Below are 19,375 nucleotides of genomic sequence, written 5' to 3' on the forward strand. Positions count from 1 at the left end.
TTTCTACTACTACTGTTTGTCCCTTACAGTTAGATGTAATCATAGCAGACCTGGATGGAGGAACAATTAAAATTCCTGAATGTATTCATCTGTCCCAGCTGCCAGAGCCACTGCTGCACCAGACTCAAATGGCGCTTTCTCTGGTATGTTTGGATAAAATCCCTGCTTTTCACCCTCTCACCTATTTGTAAAGAATGAAAAATTTCAATATTAAGCTTTCAAGCACACTAGAAGTGAGATTTAATAGAATGATTCATGCAACATTCCTGGTTTTAGAAGAGTTTATTCTCTGTAGTTCTAGTTAGTTCTGTCATTAATACAGAAATCTAAAATGTCTTTTTACTGTTCAAGAGGTAGAGATTTTTCCTTCATAATGATATTTAATAAGAGTATTTGAGTAGCATTATTCAACTCAGTTCTGGTGCCTTTCTGTGTTTATAAATTCATTTCAACTGTTCATTTTCTTGAAATTTAACAAATGAATAACCCTTTAAAGTTTTTTTATGTGATGTCCCTGTTTCAGCATTTAGGAATGATGGATTCTGTATTAGGGAGTTGCCATAAAAAGTACTTCAGTTTGTCTTAATGCTATCATTGTAGTAAGTTAGAAATCACCTTATTTGGAGGCTTCTGAGCAAATCCTGTTTTAAACAGAAGAATTTTTAGTCTCTTAATCTGTTTCATCTGAATTGCCTCTAAAATCCCTAATGGTATTGATCAGTTTCATGGGTTGTGATAGGAGCTTTTGATAACTAACTCACATAGAGAAACCTGAAGCTGAGAGGTTAATTCCATCTTTATTTCCATAAAGTCTTCACAATTTAACTCAATTAATTACTTGAGGTACCCAATATCAGTGAATATTAATTTGAGTAAGAGAAAAGGTAACTTTTTCTTGGCATAAAGAAGGAAAAAATATTATGTTTTCAAAATTCTTCAGGTTTTGCATCCTGATTTGGAAACAGCAGATTATGCATTCCCACCCCCACGAACAGCTTTATCACACTCAAAAATGCTGGTAAGATTTCTGTGATATTTTCTGTGTCTGACCTTCCTAAGTGGAAAACTGTTGAAATTTTAGACTAGCTTCCTTTTAAGAATTTGTGTTTGCTTTTCCATATATTTTACAGTATTATTGGTGGAGCAAAAAGAAAGGCATTTTGCCTTCTAATAGAATTCTGATGGGTTAAAAGTTTTGTAAAATCCAAAAGCCAGTTCAGTTTAAGAACACACATTGGGGCTTTTTGTGTAGATCTATTTGAAAATCTGAAACTCTTAGGTGCTACAATATATTTGTTGTACTTCTTTCCTGCTTTAAGATTGGGATTTTTCATTGCTGGAGACAGGGAATCCCATCCAGACTTCATCTAAACTAGTGGAAGAATTCAGCTAAGATCTCACTTTGAATAGGGAAGTATCAAATCAATATGATTTTTTATAAAAATAAGAATTCTGTTAAATCTGAAAGAAGTTGCCATGTTTTCAAGTAGTGAAAAAAAACAAAAAACAATTAAAAAAGAAAAAAAAAAAAAAAAAAAAAAAAAAAAAAAACACCCAGGATGCAAATTTACCTATTAAAATCCTGGAGAGCAGAAAATAAGCATATCTGTCAGTAAAGTAAGCCATACAAAATTTCAGTTAAAAATAGAGCAGCATTGATCATGTTGCAGTGAAGAATAAACAGCTATCTAGTAAAATACTCCAATAATACATTACAGCTTTATGTAATCTTTCTTATATACTCCTTTTCTCTTTAAAAATAAGTTACAGGCTGTAATTTACTTAGGTTATATTTGCTTGTTAGTTACCTGATCAGCTGGTTACCTGAGAGTAAATATTCTTTGGTGTGTTTTAACATTTAAAATTAGAGTTTGTAACGTAACACCATAAAACCTGAGGTCGTAAAGCAGTTTTTGGGGCCTCAGTTTTTTGACATGGCTGCTGAGATAAAATAATAGGGTGGCCCAGGGTTTGATGTCAGTCTTTAGTGGCATCTGGGCCAGCTGGGGATATCACTGCCCCAAGCCTGCCCCAGCTGTTCACATCATTGCCAGTAGTCTAGTGATGTCTATGTAAGCGCTCTCTTACTCAAATAAATAAACCAGGACTTCAAAGACTTACTATTTAAAACTTTTTAAAGTAACTCTGGCTTGTTTTGGTGGCAGAAGGTTGGCAAGTGAAGATGTGAGTTGGAAGAGTGCTAGACAGGGAACTGGGCAAACCTGGAGCAGTCTGCTCACCTGGCAGAGCTGCAGAGGGATGCTCCAAACCTGGATTCTCCAGCAGCAGCAGCAGTGCCACCTTAGGCTCCTGTTATTCCCTGCTGCCCCAGCCCACTCTGAAGACGCTGCTTGTGTAGTGCTTCAAAGCCACACTTATTTCAGGAAGTAAATCCAGGCTAAAATAGCCTTTATCTTTTATTTCACATCAGCTTTCTCTCATGGCAGCTCATTTGTGTGGTTCACAATGTGACCACCCCTCAGCCACCCTGGTTTGCCCAGAGCCTGTGCTGCAGGCACAGGATAGATCAGCAGGGATGAATGGTGACTGTGTACAGAATCTGCTATGGCAGTCTAAGGACAGGGCAGGGGAATCTGATGGTCTTTAAGGTCCCTTCCAGCCCAAACCATTCTCTGAGACAGCCTCCTACCAATAGCTCTGCTTCATGTCTGCCCTGCTACACTCATGAATCTGTAGGCATTTCTCATACCAAGTGTGGAGAAATGTAGGCTACAAGGGCATTTGGACAGCGTGTTCAATTCCTGCTTTCAGGACAAAGAAGTGCGGGCAATCTTCCTCCGGCTGTTTGCACAGCTTTTCCAAGGATACCGCTCGTGTCTCCAGCTCATCAGAATTCATGCTGAGCCTGTCATTCACTTCCATAAGGTAAAGGAGGAGCAGTTATGTGTGTTTATGGTATTCCTTTGGGCCATGTTACTCCCACGAGCCTGCCTTTGGAACAAGTGGTAAATTTTAAAAATGTGAATAGAATTATCTACACGTGATAAGCACATCATTTTGGCATAGCGTGTTTTAGTGGGTCTAATTGCAGGGATGGGATGGAAATATGCAACAAAGTTAACTTTGAAATTTAATACAAATAAACATTTGAGGAATCACAGTGGAATTTTATTTTTTATAAATAAAAAATTTATTTAATAAAATTTAATAATAAAATTTTTTTATTTTTATACAGAAATATTTCTGTATGTAATAACACATTGCTTACCAGTTTTCTCTTTTATTACCTGTGCGATTTAAAAAGACATGCACATCCAATTTCCAGTTCTGAATTTAGGTTTAAAAAGCTACTATGTATAGTAAAAAAAATTAATTAGAAAGTACCACTTTCTGTATTATGTGTATATATAGTGTGTAGTATATACTACTTCCTGTAGTGTAAGCTGATAGGCTGGTGAAAATGTTTAACTAGTACATAAGAGTTGCTTGTAATTGTAATTTTGATGCTGATTAAAAAGAGTGCATTTTTTTTTCTGTCTTCCTTGCAGGCAGCCTTCTTGGGCCAGCGAGGCTTAATTGAGAATGACTTTCTGACCAAAGTCCTCAATGGAATGGCATTTGCTGGCTTTGTGTCAGAGAGGGGTCCTCCCTTCAGGACCTGTGATCTTTTTGATGAGGTGAAAAGTGTTTCTGTATTTGCAAGTAAATTACAATTTTTTGTGATATTTCAGCCTTGGAAAAACTACTGGAATGCTTCTGCATCCCCACAGTTTATTATATCAAGTTGTTATTAATCATCTCTTATTTTCTGCTTAGGAGATGTTTCTAGCTTACTTCCATGAAATTATGGCCCCTCGTATATATGAAGTTAAATAGCTGTATAAACTTTGGTAATGCTGCTCCTATTGTCAGATCTGTAGCTTCATAATACATTGCATGTGCTAGTACAGAATTATTTTCCATAATTTAATTATATTCTCTGAAATGTTAACAACCTTATAGAAAAATACTACATTAAATAGATAACCAACAATGTAAACTAAGACAAAAAAAAATTTAAGCGGTGCCATAGTATTTACTGTGTTGGCTTTGAGTTGAACGTAGAGTGAAAATAAGAGTGTGATATTAATTCTGTGTAGTAGTAGTACCTATGAGAAATTTGGATTGGGACATAGAAATGTGAAAGGATTGGTTTAGGTATGGAGGACTTTTCTGTCTGGTAACAAATGCTGTATATGAAACTGAAAATGTCTCATGTTCCAGAGCAACGTGACATCACACATTTTTCAGCCTTCATCCTTCTTTCCTTGGTTTCAATTTAAGATTAACATTTCGTAACTTACATAGGAAATAATTATTTTTTTTTAAGTTGAATTATCAACATTTTTATTCTTTCTTCTTTTGAAAAAAAGTTGGTGGCCTTTGAAGTCGAAAGAATTAAAGCTGAAGAGGGCAATCCACCAAAAATGATAAAGCATGTTAGAGAACTTGCAGAACAGCTCTTCAAAAATGTAAGTTAACTGTACCTGCTGCATCTGTAGAGTTGAGATGGTAACACTGAGAATTCTAATTTCTCAGATTGATCCAGTGTCCAGAAAATGGAAGTGACTCCTTGTGGTAGTCATCATCTACATTATGGCAAAAGACTTTAGAACTTTAAAGATCATTAAATTTGTACATGCAAAGGAAATGCAATATGATACTATTGACTTATTAATGCTAATATTGATTTAGATATAACTACAGCTACTTATCTATTTTTAGTGTGTATTCACAGAAAGTCTATAAACTGCTGTTTTCTCTGCTGTGACCTATCCATGCCAAATGCGTCTCTTTGCTCACCTCTCAACAGTTTTCCATGTGAAAATTATACATGCAATTTGGCATAATGTGTAATTTGTGCAGCTCTGTCCTACTGTGTGACCCAGTCACCCTGGTTTGCATGCTCTGCATTATTCAGTAAGCATTATTTCATTCTTATAGCCTGTTTCTTATACTCTTTAGGTTTCCTACAGCTCCATTTCCAGTTTAATTTTTGCCTTCATATCATGTTTATTTTACATAGTGCTTTTATAAAGTCTCTTACCATTCCATTAGCTGGTTCTGGGATTTTTTTTGTTTGTTTGTTTGTGGAGTTTAGATTTTTTGTTTGCTTTGGGGTTTGTAGGCTTTTTTGGCATAGGCTGGTCTCCCTCCCTCTCACACTTCTGTGGTTTTTCAGACTCCACAGAGCATTATCCATTTATCCATCAGCTGGCAACTTTGTCACCCTTTCTTTTCTACATCCCGCTTTCCCAAAACTGTGGTTTACATCTACAGTTCTGGAAAAAAAACCCCACAGGAGCTACCAACTGCTGCCAAGTTCAGAGGTGTTCGGGGGTTTCTTTTGTGTTCTGTGTTACTTTTCTGATGATGAGATCTATTTACAGCGTTGTGGCTGACCTGCTCCTTCCCTACCACTAAGTCAGTGACTTCACAGGAGCACACACTGATGTTCACAGAGTCAATGACTTTGTCCATTGAGAAGTCACATTTCTGGTAGTTGTGCATGCACCTGACTTTGACTGAATATAGGTGATGAGTAACACGGCTTAAGCTGTGCCTAGAGCTGCTTGATTTTAAACAGACTGCAGGATGTGTTTTGACATCTTGTTTCACAGTTTTAATAATCCTAATATTGTGGCTGTGACAGTTTAGATGCAAGGGAGAGACAAGGTCTGTTAGGGGGAGATGTTTGCATAGTACAGGTGGAAAATCCAAGGCATTAGGCCTTTAAATAGCCTAATAACATGTACATCTGACATGACATTTTTGTGATGTCCAAGATAAAAGTAACTTTTCCTGTATATTTCCTCTGAATCTCTCACTGAAATGGATTTTGGAACAGTAACTCTCCTTTTCTGGTGTTTTCTGCCCTCTGTTTCTCCCTCCTGAGACTGTTCCCTTTCTCTCCCTTTCTTCCCCTGGCATCTGCTGCTCTCATACCCCTGGATTTTTATTCCATGAAATTTTCCTTTGTAGAGAATGCATGTGGCTAAGTAGCTGTTCTGTTTTGACTGCTGTTCCTCAAGTGGATACATTTGATCTCCTTGTTGCCTTTTGCTCCTGTAAACAACAGTATTAAGCTCCTGTTTATAAGTTTTCTTCCAAACTTATTGTGCATTTACCAGAGACTCCTCACTGATGGATAGCACTCTTTGGCAGTGGTATGTAGACATAAAGAGTAACACCACAGAGTCAAATTGGGCTGCAGTAAATTCTGATGTGATTAATGGTAACCCCAGAACAGATGAATTAAGAGATGAAAATACCTCGTTTTGTTTGATTACTGTACCCCAGAAAATTTGAGGTATGATCCTATGCATGGTGGTAGATAGTCTCTCTAATGAAGAGCTTGACTGTCACACTAGTTTATATTCAAGTCGTTAATATCCATTAATTTGCACAAAATCATCTTATATTATGCAGGGATTTTCTTTTGCTCTTGTTTTGAATCTTGCACATTGACAAAAATACTTTTATAAAATCTTTAAGACAGTTGGAAATACTAAAGGTAACGAGTCACAGGTTATATGAATACGTAACATTTTATTAGTCACCCGCATTAGATATTTGGCTTACTAATCTTTCAGGTATGGGAGATTCTCCAAACAACAATAAAATCCGATGAGACAGATGGTACCACTGCACGATTCATACTGTGTGTGACCTTTTGCCTTTGACCTGCAGGAGAATCCCAATCCCCACATAGCATTCCAGAAGGTGCCACGGCCCACGGAGGGCTCTCACCTGCGGGTTCACGTCCTGCCCTTCCCCCGGATCAACGAGGGCCGGGTGCAGGAGCTGCTGCAGGAGGGGCTGGCCAGGAGCCAGGGTGCCCCCCCTGCCACCCGTGGGGACAAGAAGTGTGTGGTTCCAGCCGGTCCCCCCGTGGGTATGTTCATTTGTTCCCTCTCCTACCTGCTTCTCGTGCACAATTACCATGACTGCAACGTGTTGCTCCCAATTTCATGTGAATGTTGTATTTTTAGTGATCACAGCAAGCTCTGCTGCGTAGACTCCAGTGTTTGCCTTTGCAATTTTAAAAGCCCTTTTGCATCTGCCTTTATTAAGCAGTCAAACATCCAGAGAGTGAGAGGTGTAACTGCTAACAACAAAAGTGAGTTTGATCTGAATTAGATTTTGAGATGAACAATAAAACTAGGTATTGTCTACTTGGGTAGGCCTGTTAAATATCACCACAGGTCACTCGTAGCTCTGGCTGAATCAAGCTTTGAACCATTTGAGTTCCTCCTTTGATACCAGTGAAAGACATGTAAATTGCTGGAAAAAAGGCAAAGAGCAAAGACAGCATCTGTCTCAAAATAAATACACCTTGTATTCATGCATAAAGAGAAGATGTGGACATTATAGGCTTGTCATTTTAATTTTGATGCCAAAGGGTTCTATTACTCCTAGTCATACTCATTGATGTGAACGGTGGCGTAAACTAGTATGGTTGGCAAACTCGCACATGAAGTTGGCAGAGCTTGCAAAACCTTTGAAGGATGGGATCAGAATTCAAATCCATCTTTAAAAATCAGATATCTAACACAAGATTCCATTGAATTCTGTTCTTCTCTACTGCTTTTCTTCAAATAAGGTATGGCACTTGCATAGGCGGAATCGGCTGACTAGGCAGCAGTTCCTCAGAAATTAATTTGGGAACTTTAATGACCATAGGGCAAACATGACCCAACTGTATCAAGCTACTGCAAAAAAGCTAAACATCTTAGTAGGATGTATAAACAGGAGTGCAGTCAGTGAACCCCATGGAGAAATCTTTTCATTGTGCTCAGTAAGACCTCGGCTGGAGTGTTTGTGTCCATTTTTGGACGCTGGGAGAATGTCTCCATTTTTGGTTCTGTTGGAGGGAGTCCATAAGAAAGCAACAGGAATGACCAGTGGTCCAGAGAATGTGACCTACAAGGAAAGATGGGGAGTTGTTTAGACTGAAAACTAGGAGACTGAGGGGACACATAATAGCAGGCTTCAATTATACAAGAGACAGTGAGAAAAAGAAGGGGAATAATCTGTAACGATAAGAAATAATGGCTTTAATTGCAACACAGAATAGAGTTATTTGTCAGCAAGATGTGGTAAAATGAGGCTTGTGAGGCAGTTGAGTGGATTCCTTGTGAAGCCATGGAGTCTCTCTTATCACAGAACATTGGGAACACATTAGACAAACATGAGAAATATATAAATAGAGTTGATCCTGTCTAGGGACAGCAGAGTGAACTAGATGGCCTCTTGAGGCCCTGCCCAGGCCTGTTTCTCTTTGGGTTTATGCAAGAAGAGGATGAACTCTCTTCACCTGCCTTTGCTGTTGACTGTATCATTGAATCTGGTACTTACAGAAAATTTAAAGGATATGTCCTTATGTTCTGTTGTCTTTCTCTAAAAGGCTAGTTGCAAGAGAAGATATTTTTTAATAAGTTAATTTCTGTGTCAAAGGAGGGGGTTTCCTGTGTTTTTTTTCTGAGGAACAGCTTTCACACTTACACTCCCTGCTAAACTCTGTCTCAGAATCCCTGGACATAAGTAGCTCATTATTATTTACTAGAAAGACGTATCCTGAATTTAGATACTATTTATTTGATATTATGGGGAAAAGACAATGTTAGTTCTTGCATTCTGCATTTTCTTGGAAAATCAGGGCAAAACAGTGCTTAAGAAAATAAGATCTCAGCAATTTGGAATCTAGATAAGTGAACAGGTTTGTCAGATTTTATTCTGCGTTGCAGATTTCTTGTCATGGCCATCTAAAAACAGTTATCTACTGCTACAAAATATGCAAGGCTATGTATCTCACTGCAGAACACACCCCCCCATTTATTATTAACTTGTGTTTATTTATGTATTTCATCAGTATGTTAGAGGTTATAATCTCTTTGTGCCTCTATGAGACGAAGAGAACAAATAGTTAAGAAAATCAACTACTCCAGTTAAAAGTCAGAGCTCTCTCCTCTTCAGATGGTATAGGAAAACCAGAATTTTGGAATCTTGTATTCCCATTTGCCTACAAATGGTATTTGCTTAGCAGAATGAGAAGGAGGACACAGTAATTATTTTTTCAAAAGAAATTTGTGGTATTCCTTGTGGTTCTTGCAGACATTTCACAGATGTGTATTCTTCTTTTTCTTTGTTAGTTTCCATAATGGAAAAAGGAAGCACAGTTTTCAACAGTGCTCAAAGGCTGGAAGTTGTTAGAAACTGCATCTCGTTCATTTTTGAAAACAAATTTTTGGAGACTGAAAAGGTAATAAAATGAATTTTTAATTCTCCCAGATTACTCTCTGTCCTGTTAATGAGCAAATGGAGACTGGCCTAATCACAAAGTACATTTGGAAGTCTTGTTTCTAATGCTAAGTATTATTTTGCCATTTAAATTAATGAAGTAAGCAATAAAAATAATCATCTAAATGCAATATTGTGTGTAATATGAGGCTAATGGATTTGTAAACCTGTTTCTAATGCTACATGGGTGAGCTGAAAACCCTTTTTGCAAAATCTATTACCGCTATAAGTAGCATTGTCCACACATATATATATATATATATTTTTATTATTATTTTTTTTAAGAGGTGAGTGTATACTGGTCTAGCAGCATTAATTAGAAGGAATGCAAACAAAAGGCATACATATGTGCTTTGCTGTTTAACAACCAATGCTCCTTGGAAATTTTCAGTACAGTCAAATTTGCTGATTTTAAAAATCAGTAATTTGGTAGAACTCAGAGATGAATATAGATATTTGGCATGTCTGTCTTCATTGAAATATGCTAGTGAGTTGTTATCCTTGACATTCTTATTTTCTCTTCATTAAGAAGTTGCCAGGTTTTGTAGATTCTGTCCATTGATTTTTCAGTTATTGATTATAGAGCAATAACTCAAACTTACAATCAAATCTAATTCTGCATCTGAAAATGACTGTAAAATTATTTTAAGAATTTTTTTGATTTCTCAGGGAAGTATCACATGTGTGTCTCTGATGCTGTGCAGATGAAGACAGAAAATGAGCTTTGCTTGATTTACAAGTTATGATGTCAAAATGCACATGGGAAAAGTCCTAATGAAGTGTGTAACTCTTTAAAAGAGTTTTCATCCAAGCAGAGCACAGTAGTTTTTAACCTCATTCAACTTCCAGGCACTTCCAGGAGAAGTTCAGTGGGTTTTTTGTCCCTCTGTATGGTAAATTTTTCCTTAGCAAATAGGCTGCCTTTTCTTACTTCCTGTTACCTCCAGCCTAAAGGGCCACATCTGATAATCACTGTTGTAGCATTTGCTCAGTCTTTAAAGCTTTGATATAAATATTCTGTTGGCCCTGTTTTAGGATAAACTGCATTGCATTCTAGTGGCCTCACTGCTATGAGAGCTATGCCACTTCTAAATGCATTTGTCATTCATTGCTTATCACAAAACGTGCTTGATAGGCAAACTCCAGTCCTGGCCTGGCTGTACAGATCAGAGCACTTGCTTTCATCCACAGAATGAAAACAAAATCAGTCTATTTCTGATTTCACATCCTTTCAGTGCCTGTCCATGGTAAAGGATATCTGTTTACAGGTGTTGGTGAGAAATGCTATTTATGCATTTGGGAAAAAATGGGAAAAATTTAGTATTTGGTAACTCAGGCTAAACCAACCATTATGTGAAAGTTTGATATTCAAGCTAATGGGTAATTTCCAGAGCTGTTCTTTACCGTCACTTGCAGTTTCTTAACAAAAAAATGAATGCTGTTCAGTTTGAGCAGTGCCATTTAATTTCTTTTCCCTAAAGTGAGGTGTTGTTCTCTGCAGACCCTGCCTGCAGCTCTGAGGGCTCTGAAAGGCAAAGCAGCTCGGCACTGCCTGACTCAGGAGCTTGGCCAGCACGTCAAAGAGAACCGAGCAATCCTGGACCATCAGCAGTTCGACTACATCGTCAGGATGATGAACTGTGCTCTGCAGGTACAGGAGGGCAAGGCTCTGGCCTCAGTTGTCTTTCTCTTCTTTAGGGTTAGGATAAGCAAAATTGCTTAGAGGGTGGTGGAAAAGCAAAGTAATTAAATTATTGACCGTGTCCTGCGGTGATGTAGCAGATATGACTTGATGGTGCATTTAAGATATTGTGGTGTTGAAAGGATAAAAGACAAAACACTCAGGTCTGTACAGATCTGCCTGATTTGACCAGCAGAAAGAAAACTCTTCCCATTATTAATAATTTAGATACAATTTCGTTTTGGTAGGTACTGATATGATTTAACTTAATGGCTTGAAGTGCTTTCTTTTAATGAATGGGTCTTGGCTTTTCCTGGTCATTTTCAACCCAGAGGTCCTAAAATACATATCAACCACTGCTCAGTTAAAAATCCCTGTAGTTGGTCTCTGTTTAAACTTTCTTAATAGTTTAAGAAAGCATGTTCTGCTTCTGTGGCTCATGGTGGCAGTTCTGCTTGTCACAGTGACATCTTAGTTCGTCAGAAATTCACTGCAAGTGTTTGCAATTCATCTCCAAAGTTAATTCTACTGACAAATTATTATGTGTTCAATAAGCATCAACATATGGTAGCAGCTACTTATGAAAGCAAAAAAGTATGGGTGACTTCATTTCATTTTCATTTTGGTAATTGGTCTGTTTTACCTTCACTTGTTCTCAATTCATCCTCTGTAATATTTTATTGACTTACATGTTTTCAGTCTTTTGTCTGAGAAGGTAGGGGTATTTTTATTAATTTGTAATGTGAGTACATTTGGTTATAATTTTTCTTTTGTTGACCCTAAGTTATTGTATCAAATTAGAGACTTCATGGAGGCCTTAGTATTTTAATCCTACTCTCCTCTAACCTGAAACCCACCGAAATTATTCTGGAGAAATTTAAAAAAAGGGTGACGCACATTTTTTTAAAAGGCAGGAGCTAAATGCTGCTTTCACTGAAGTGTAAAAATAAATTAAAACTGACTGAGCAAATGCTACCTCAGGTCAGCATAAAATTCAAGTTTGTTGTCTCTTGCATTTCTTGTTCCTTCACAGTAAGACATTTTTCTACTGTTGTGAAAGAAGATTGTCTTTGTCTGAGCAGTGGTCTTAAAAGCAAAACTACCTACAGTCAGCAGATGAAAACTGAAGTTGACTGGCTAAAATTATACAGCACATAGAATCTGCTTTTTGGCACAAGTCTTCACCTTTTCCAAGCCCTAAATTTAGCATTAGAGCTGGAAGAAAAATTGAATTTATCTGTGAAGCTCTATTTCTCTGTCCAAAATCATGACTAATGGAATATTGCACCTGCTGTGTATTCCAGATTTAGAAATTTTCTTTCAAACCAGAAAGCAGGATTGTCTTGGTGTGTCACAGATTTTGCATCTACTTATTTGATCATTCCTGGGTTAAAAAAACATCCAGATGTTTTTAGACAATAGGAACAAAATACAAATCCCCTTTATTTCTGTATCTTGGAAAAATGATAGCAGAAGAAAATAAAATCTGAGGAAAGAAATGCTTGACATCACCTTTTAATAAAATAATAAAAAGCCAATTTTCCTCTGGAAGAAAATCTTTTTTTTCCCATCCTGGTGATTTGAAGGCCCAAGAAGGAGCTTAAATCAAGGAAATAAATGTGTCTGAAGAGTTACTGAAATTAAAACAGGCTTGTTTTTCCTCAATAAAACCAGCAAATATAACTCAAATCGTGCAGGGAAAAGAGATCAAATAAGGAGGCACAGTTTTTATACCTTCCCCACCCCCACCAGTATTTTCATATCTTTGAAAATATGAAATGAAAGTTTTCATTTCTCAGGAGTAAGCTTGGTCAACATGAAAACATCTGAACTCCTGACACTGGGCAGTGAGTTAGAAGAAAGTATTTTTAACATCTACTTTTATGACATATGAAGTTATTTATTAAGATAAAAACATGATTTATAATTTGTCTACGCACTTTGCTCAAGAGTGGCATTTGAAGCAATGTGTAAATTGTGACATTTTGGAGCTTCCCTATATCAATTCAAGGAAAAATAAGCACATTATCAAGAACTTATTTAAGTTTGCCCTTGCTGCAGTGGGACTCAGCAAGTCAGCATTTTGATGTAGACATCTGAATTCTGTTAGCTGCAGGTCATAAGACCAAGTAATTTAAGGAAAAGACACAAAAATCTAATTCAATAAATGTGGATATAACTGGAGATGTAGTGAAGCTTTAGGGGAATACCACATTAATTATTGATGGGGTTTTGGGGAAGAATTAGGTTGCAGTAGGGCTTTCAGACCTCACTGAACTACTGCAGTTGTAGAAACCGCCTCAGTCTCACCACCAGATTTTTCTGTTGATGTTATTGCATGTTCCCACTGGCTTCTGCAAGATGCAAACTGAAATCCTGCTGTGGCTGGAGGCACTGAGAGAGTGATCCAACAGCTGAGAGGAGGGGAAGGGAATGCCCTGGCAGAGGTGGCAGGGTGGGCATAGCCCTGGCTATGGACTGGACACGCTGGATTGAGTGTGTGCAGCAAGCTCCAGTGCCATGGTTTGCCCTGGGACACACCAGTCTCATCCAGGTGGGAAACCTGATGCTCTCCAGCCGCCAAACCTCTGCCAGTGATATGGTGAATTGTTACAAACTCAGCAAGTCAACATTTTGCTGTAGACGCATGAATTCTGTTAGCTGCAGGTTGTAAGACCAAGTAATTTAAGCAGTGTCTTTTAAAAGACACAAAAAACTAAGAATTTCAAGAGATGCAGGTTGGCCATTCCTGGGAAGCCTTTTGGACTGCATTCTTTGTCCTACTGTGAGGTACAGTATGTTACAAAATCAGGAAGATTGCACTCTGCAGGTCTAATGCAGACCCTTCCCTTGCTAGTCAAGATTTTTCTGATCGTCTAGTGTTGGGTTTTTTCATTTAGTAGAATCTAGCCTCTTTTTTTACTGGAGTCCACAAAGAAGAAAGGTCAGATGCTTTTTCAGAGCTTCTGTGTACTTGTTTTGTGCATGAAGAGCAGTGTGTTAACAAAATGCTTGTGATAATCCCACCATGTATATTCCTGCTGGTCTCATACCTGTCTGCTACCACAGGGCTTGAGAAGAGATTAAGGAAGTGGAATAAAATGCTCCTACTGTTGCTTCAAGTGAATAGTTATTTGATTTTAGTGAACAATTCCATAGGCTGTATTTCCCCGAGGATCTGATCCAGCCATATTGCAGCTGGAAGGAAGTGAGGATGGTATTTTACCAATTTGTCTAGAGATGGCAAAACTTGAACTTGCCACATCTCTAGTGGTTATCAGCTTGAGTTCTCTCAGTCCAAGAGGGGCATTGTTTTAAACTGTTGTTCTTTCAACTGAAAACAGGTAGAACCTGCAAATTTTAATAGGCTTATGATTTGTGGAATAGTGCTTGAGAGTGTCATAATAATGTGCCTTCTTTGGCACCTGTGGTAGACTGTAGGAGGCATTCCAAGTAAGGCATGATGCAGCAAGTCAGTACTCAAGTGTTTAAAACATGCTTTTCTGTGTCTGAGAAGTATTGACAATTACTGCTGCTGAAATAAAGATGAGAAGTATTTCCAATCGATTTTAGTAGGAGGAAGATCAAAATTACATGGAGATTGTAATGGTCATTGATTAAAGCAGATGCCTTCTGATGAGGACAATTAAATCCCCAGTTACTTGCTAGGAGTTGTCACTGATCACTTGCTGAAAACTTCATTGTCATGCCCTGAGTCAGGCTTTTTCCCCTGACAAATCATGTACTGTGGCAAACAGCTAAATCAGCCTGTCTTACCATAGTGATTAATACCTTTGATAGAGGAGCAGGAGCATTATGTTCTGTTCCATATGTTATATGACTAAAGTACTGTTAAAAAAACCCTGCAGCGTTGTGAAAGGTTAATATATTGATTGACAATTCAGTTCGTTCAAACAGATACCACTGCAGATAGAAATGGGAAATTATAGCTCTAAACACTATTTCAGTCATATTTTCTTTCCTCTGCTGTGGTTACCTCAGAAAAATTTTCAGTTCCACATAAATTAATATTTAAGAAATTTTTCTTTCTGTTTTAATTTTCTCTAACACTTGCTGACATCTTAGAAAAAAAAAACTTGACCTTTTTTTTGCAACTAAAAAGCCTTTTTTTCAAGCAGAGAAACACTTCCATGCAATTATGTTTTCAACAGTAGATTGTACTTCTAATACTTGCTCAGAAATCGTGGCAGAAACCATCTCAAGGCTCAATTTGCATACTTCTCCATTAATTTATTGCAGTCATAACTTGTCCAGAATTTCAGTTGTCTCTTTAACTTTCCGCTGTATGCTGTATTTTGAAATGTAGTCGCACTTAATTCGGTAAAGTGGCAGTAAAAGCAAGAAGAGGCCTGAATACACTGTGGGGATGGTATTTGATAACCTGAAACAATTTTCATATTAAAAAGACACTCAAAGCAATTTGCATAAAATATTTAACAGTAAATTGTCGTAAGAAAATGTATTTCTGGGGAAAGATTCTCTTCAGATAATGCAGGACTGTGAGATGCCTTTGCTGGGTGGTTGGAAGAGATAAAACTTTTCATTTAAAAGGAGGAGCTCCAGGATGCTGCGGTCCAACACTGCCTCTCTAAGATGTTGGTCAGAAATATTGCCTAACTACACATTAATGCTTTTGTTTGGCCAATGTAAGTCAAATTGGAGAACACATCTGCACCAGACATCTGGATTCTTAATCTAAATGTGGTTAGAGTGGGAAAAAATGTGCTTAAAACTGATAAATACGTAAATGCTCTGGAAATTCTGGTCTGAAGCCATAGGGAAGGAGTGAGGTCTTCTTGTGATGTGATTTAATCTGACAATTACACAGTCATCAGTGCTGGTTTAGGAGCTGCTCCAGTGTCACATCTGTCTCAACAGACACGTGTTGTGCCACTGTAACTGAGAGAATATCTTTAATAGTAGACTAATTAGTCATTGTTTTAGTGCTTTAGGTAATTTCTGATAGGTCACTGTGGCTTTCCATAGTGGCAGTAACTTATCTTTCAAATAGATTATACTGGATATTCTGGAAGTATACTTCTAGTATACAGTATGAAACACAACTTAGTGGCAACCAGGATAAAATGTAACCTGTATTAACTTACAGCAAAGGCACATTTGGGCCATCATCTGTTCTCCAACATTGGCCAAAAGTAGATGGAAGATAATACTGACATTTTTTTGCCTCCAGAATTTTGCTTGTCATTCTTCTGCATTGCTTTAATGTAATAAGGGCCTCTTTGGAGCACTTACTATGCAATCTGTTGTGAAAGAAACTTTGATAAGGAAAATTTAAAACAGTGGCATTCTATAAATAATATTAAATTTATTTTTCTTAGGCAAGTAACTTTTGTATTATATTCTGCCACCAGATAAAGTATAAAAACTTATCAGTCAGTTCTCAGAATTCAGAGGTTTGCGAATACTGTCCAATAACAAGAAAGATTTTATTATTCCTGAGAGAAAATCAGCTCGATGTGTGTATCATATGATTCAAATTCTTGGCAATATGAAGGTTACATGAGCTAGCATTTCTCATATTTTATGTTGAAAACCGTGTTGCTAAACATCTTTATTTTGGAGGGTTACAGTAGATTTCTCTCCTTTTGGACTTTTGTTTCATGACCTGTCTTTTGTTACTCAGTTTGACTTGCATTCCTGGAAGCAGAGTCTCAGAATTCATGTTTGAAAAACAGCACTGTTTAAAAATATTTAAAGGTATTTTAAAGCAGACAAAATCAGACATGAAGAGAAATCATGGGAGTTTAATAGGCCCACGCTTAATTCTATAAATTCATCAGTTATTACCAGTTTGAACTTTCTCATCATGTTAGGCATAGAAATTCTTTATTTAGAAATAATAGAAATTATTTAAGTGGGAAAAAAATTGGAGATTGCGGTGTTTAAGGCTTCGTCTTCAGTCTTCCAGATTTAATTCTGTATTGTGCTGAACATGATTTTGGTAGGGAATTTTTTGGTCACATCATATGGTTTCTCTGATACATGATTCCCAAAAAGAAGAAATAACAGCTTTATCATCCTGCTGATTTTTTTTAGGAGTCCACCTATAAAATTCTGGACTTAATAAAAGAAGTTGCTATTTCTGAATCTTTCTGATAATGTCTTTTTCCCAAGAGATTGCACAGTAACAGAATATCATTGCATTGATATTGAGCTGATAGTGCTCACATAATTTCTCTAGGAGAAAAAAATGGAAATACAGTTTCAAAGATTGCATTGTTGGTTAGTTTTCATTTTTTCTTTCCTTGCTCTGAGGAACATGCTGTTTGTTATACTCATCCCATCTCATCAGATGTCCAGAGTCCTGGAGACCCCAGCCAAGGGTGTCTCTATGAAACCCAGAAAACAGAGTTGCTTTCTTTGCAGGGCTGCTTGTGTGTACCTGTGTCATGGAGCAGGGGTGTGTGTGCTGCTGTCACAGCACTGCCAGCTCCCTACCCCTGCTGGAGGGCCAAGAGAGATGACCCCTTTGGCACGGTAGTAACCATTCCTTGGGCCAGGATTCTCCCTGTGTAGGTGACAGTGCCCAGGGAATTCCCTGTTGCATCCCTGGGGACATTAGTGTGTGCACTGGTGTCCCCAGTGGGGTGTCTGACTGATTCTGCATGTGTGCCCTTGCCCATGTGTTCAACTGCCTTTGTGGTTTTAGCAAGGAGGAGTTTTTGATGACCAGGCAGCAGAAAACCATGGCTGCTTTTTGCACTGGGGCTGTGCCAGCAGTGCTGTTCAGGAATGAGCTCGTGTGTGGCAGGGAAATTCCTAAATTGCTGTTTTCCTGCAGACTTCCGAGACCCTGCTTCTGTTAATCTTGACTTCTGCATGGACCTGCCGTGCATAACTATTGCACAAGACTGTTACTTAAGGAAAGGAAAAGAGAGGGATTAGCAGAAATGAGAGTCTCATGGCACGCTGTCCATTCCTACATCTGCCTTCAACTTCCCTCCCTTCCCTCCTGGCTTCTGACCAAAACATGTGGTGTTCACACACTTCCTCCTTCCCTCCATGTGTACCCGTGGGCACGTCCATACCAGAGCAGGTCCAGCTTTGTTTAAGGGTCTTTGCTCAATATTATATAAAAATATTAAAAATGGTAGCAGAGTGTTGGTTTTAATATAAGAACAAGCAGAACTTTTAATACAAGAACAAGCCTGTGATCAGTGGCACCAGCAGCTCCTCTGGCTGATTGCCACCTTGGGGCTCACAGAAGAATTTCCCTGAGCAGCTCCCTGGCAGGGATGAGGAGGGTGGTACAAACCCACCCATCCCAGATGGGTCTCTGCACTGCTGGGCAGCTGGAGCAGGCTTTGCTCAGGCTTTACTCTTCATGGATGTCTCTTTGTTGCTGGCCTTCTGTTGAACCCTCTCACATTTGCTGTTGGTGTGGGATGTGCTCCCCTGTGTTTGCTCACACACAGGTATCTCACTGAAACCATGGAGCTCTTTGGAGTGTTGACAGGGTAAGCTCTGACTGCTCTGAAGTGATCATTACTGTTAATTGTGGCCTTGTGGTTGCCAAGTGTTCCTCATTACTCAGTGTTCTGAATATTTTTGGTTGTCGTGATGAAAAGCAGACATGTGTTTGTATGCTGCTCACTGTGGTAAATAAAACAAGTCTGAGTTGGGAATTGTCTCGTACTGCTGTGCAGTTGCTCTCCAGCCTGCCTGGAAAAGAGGTGAACTGATGAAAGGTAGTAAAAAACAAACCAAAACAAAAAGTCTTTCATGTTGGAAAGAACAGACACTTTGCTTATATCGCAAGCTATGTGAAATCAGTGACTTCTGTTTTTACAGGTTTTATATCTATAAAAATAAGGAAGTATCACATGGAATTTTGGTTTTATCTAAGATGTTAGGTATGTTTATAAAGTGTATTACAGTACAGGTCCATCATTCCCCGTAGATGTGTGTTCAACACTGATCATTATGTGTACATGCATTTCATCTGCTCTGAGTGCCATTTGATGTGTACAGTGAGAACATTGCATGGTATTGATTTGCTGTACCCATGCAGTGACTGTACCACTGTGGCCACACATGTGCACAGTCTGTTTTTAGGAAAAGCAATTCCTGTGTAACGCGGTCCCTGATCTTCCTTCCCCTGCATTTCACCCTTCAAGTACCTGGTAAGCCCAGGTAGAGCAGCTGCAGTGAGACATCTCAGCAAGGTGTGCTGCCTTGGCCACACACCAGATTGACAACTGGTTTGTTGTTTCTGTAAGGAATTTTATGAAGGTTCGAAGTGTTTGATTTTTAGAGGGATTTGCATAAAAATTACTAATGGGTGGCTGTAAGAGCCTCATTATTTTTTGCATCTGGTCATTTCTGAAGCAGAAAGAAGACGGAATATCCAAA

At 38.2% G+C, this 19,375-nt stretch overlaps 1 protein-coding gene across 1 annotated transcript in view; it reads left to right on the forward strand.

Annotated features, from left to right (window-relative positions):
- SBF2 (SET binding factor 2) overlaps positions 1–19,375 on the forward strand; it is a 230,777-nt gene that overhangs the window by 133,979 nt on the left and 77,423 nt on the right. The window contains exons 9-16 of the mRNA XM_066320756.1: positions 30–143; positions 941–1,018; positions 2,773–2,886; positions 3,510–3,638; positions 4,374–4,472; positions 6,691–6,895; positions 9,153–9,262; positions 10,802–10,951. Coding sequence (XP_066176853.1) covers positions 30–143; positions 941–1,018; positions 2,773–2,886; positions 3,510–3,638; positions 4,374–4,472; positions 6,691–6,895; positions 9,153–9,262; positions 10,802–10,951 — 999 coding nt within the window. The remainder of the gene's footprint in view (positions 1–29; positions 144–940; positions 1,019–2,772; positions 2,887–3,509; positions 3,639–4,373; positions 4,473–6,690; positions 6,896–9,152; positions 9,263–10,801; positions 10,952–19,375) is intronic.

Source organism: Sylvia atricapilla, chromosome 6, assembly GCF_009819655.1.
Source record: "Sylvia atricapilla isolate bSylAtr1 chromosome 6, bSylAtr1.pri, whole genome shotgun sequence".
Taxonomy (NCBI): domain Eukaryota; kingdom Metazoa; phylum Chordata; class Aves; order Passeriformes; family Sylviidae; genus Sylvia; species Sylvia atricapilla.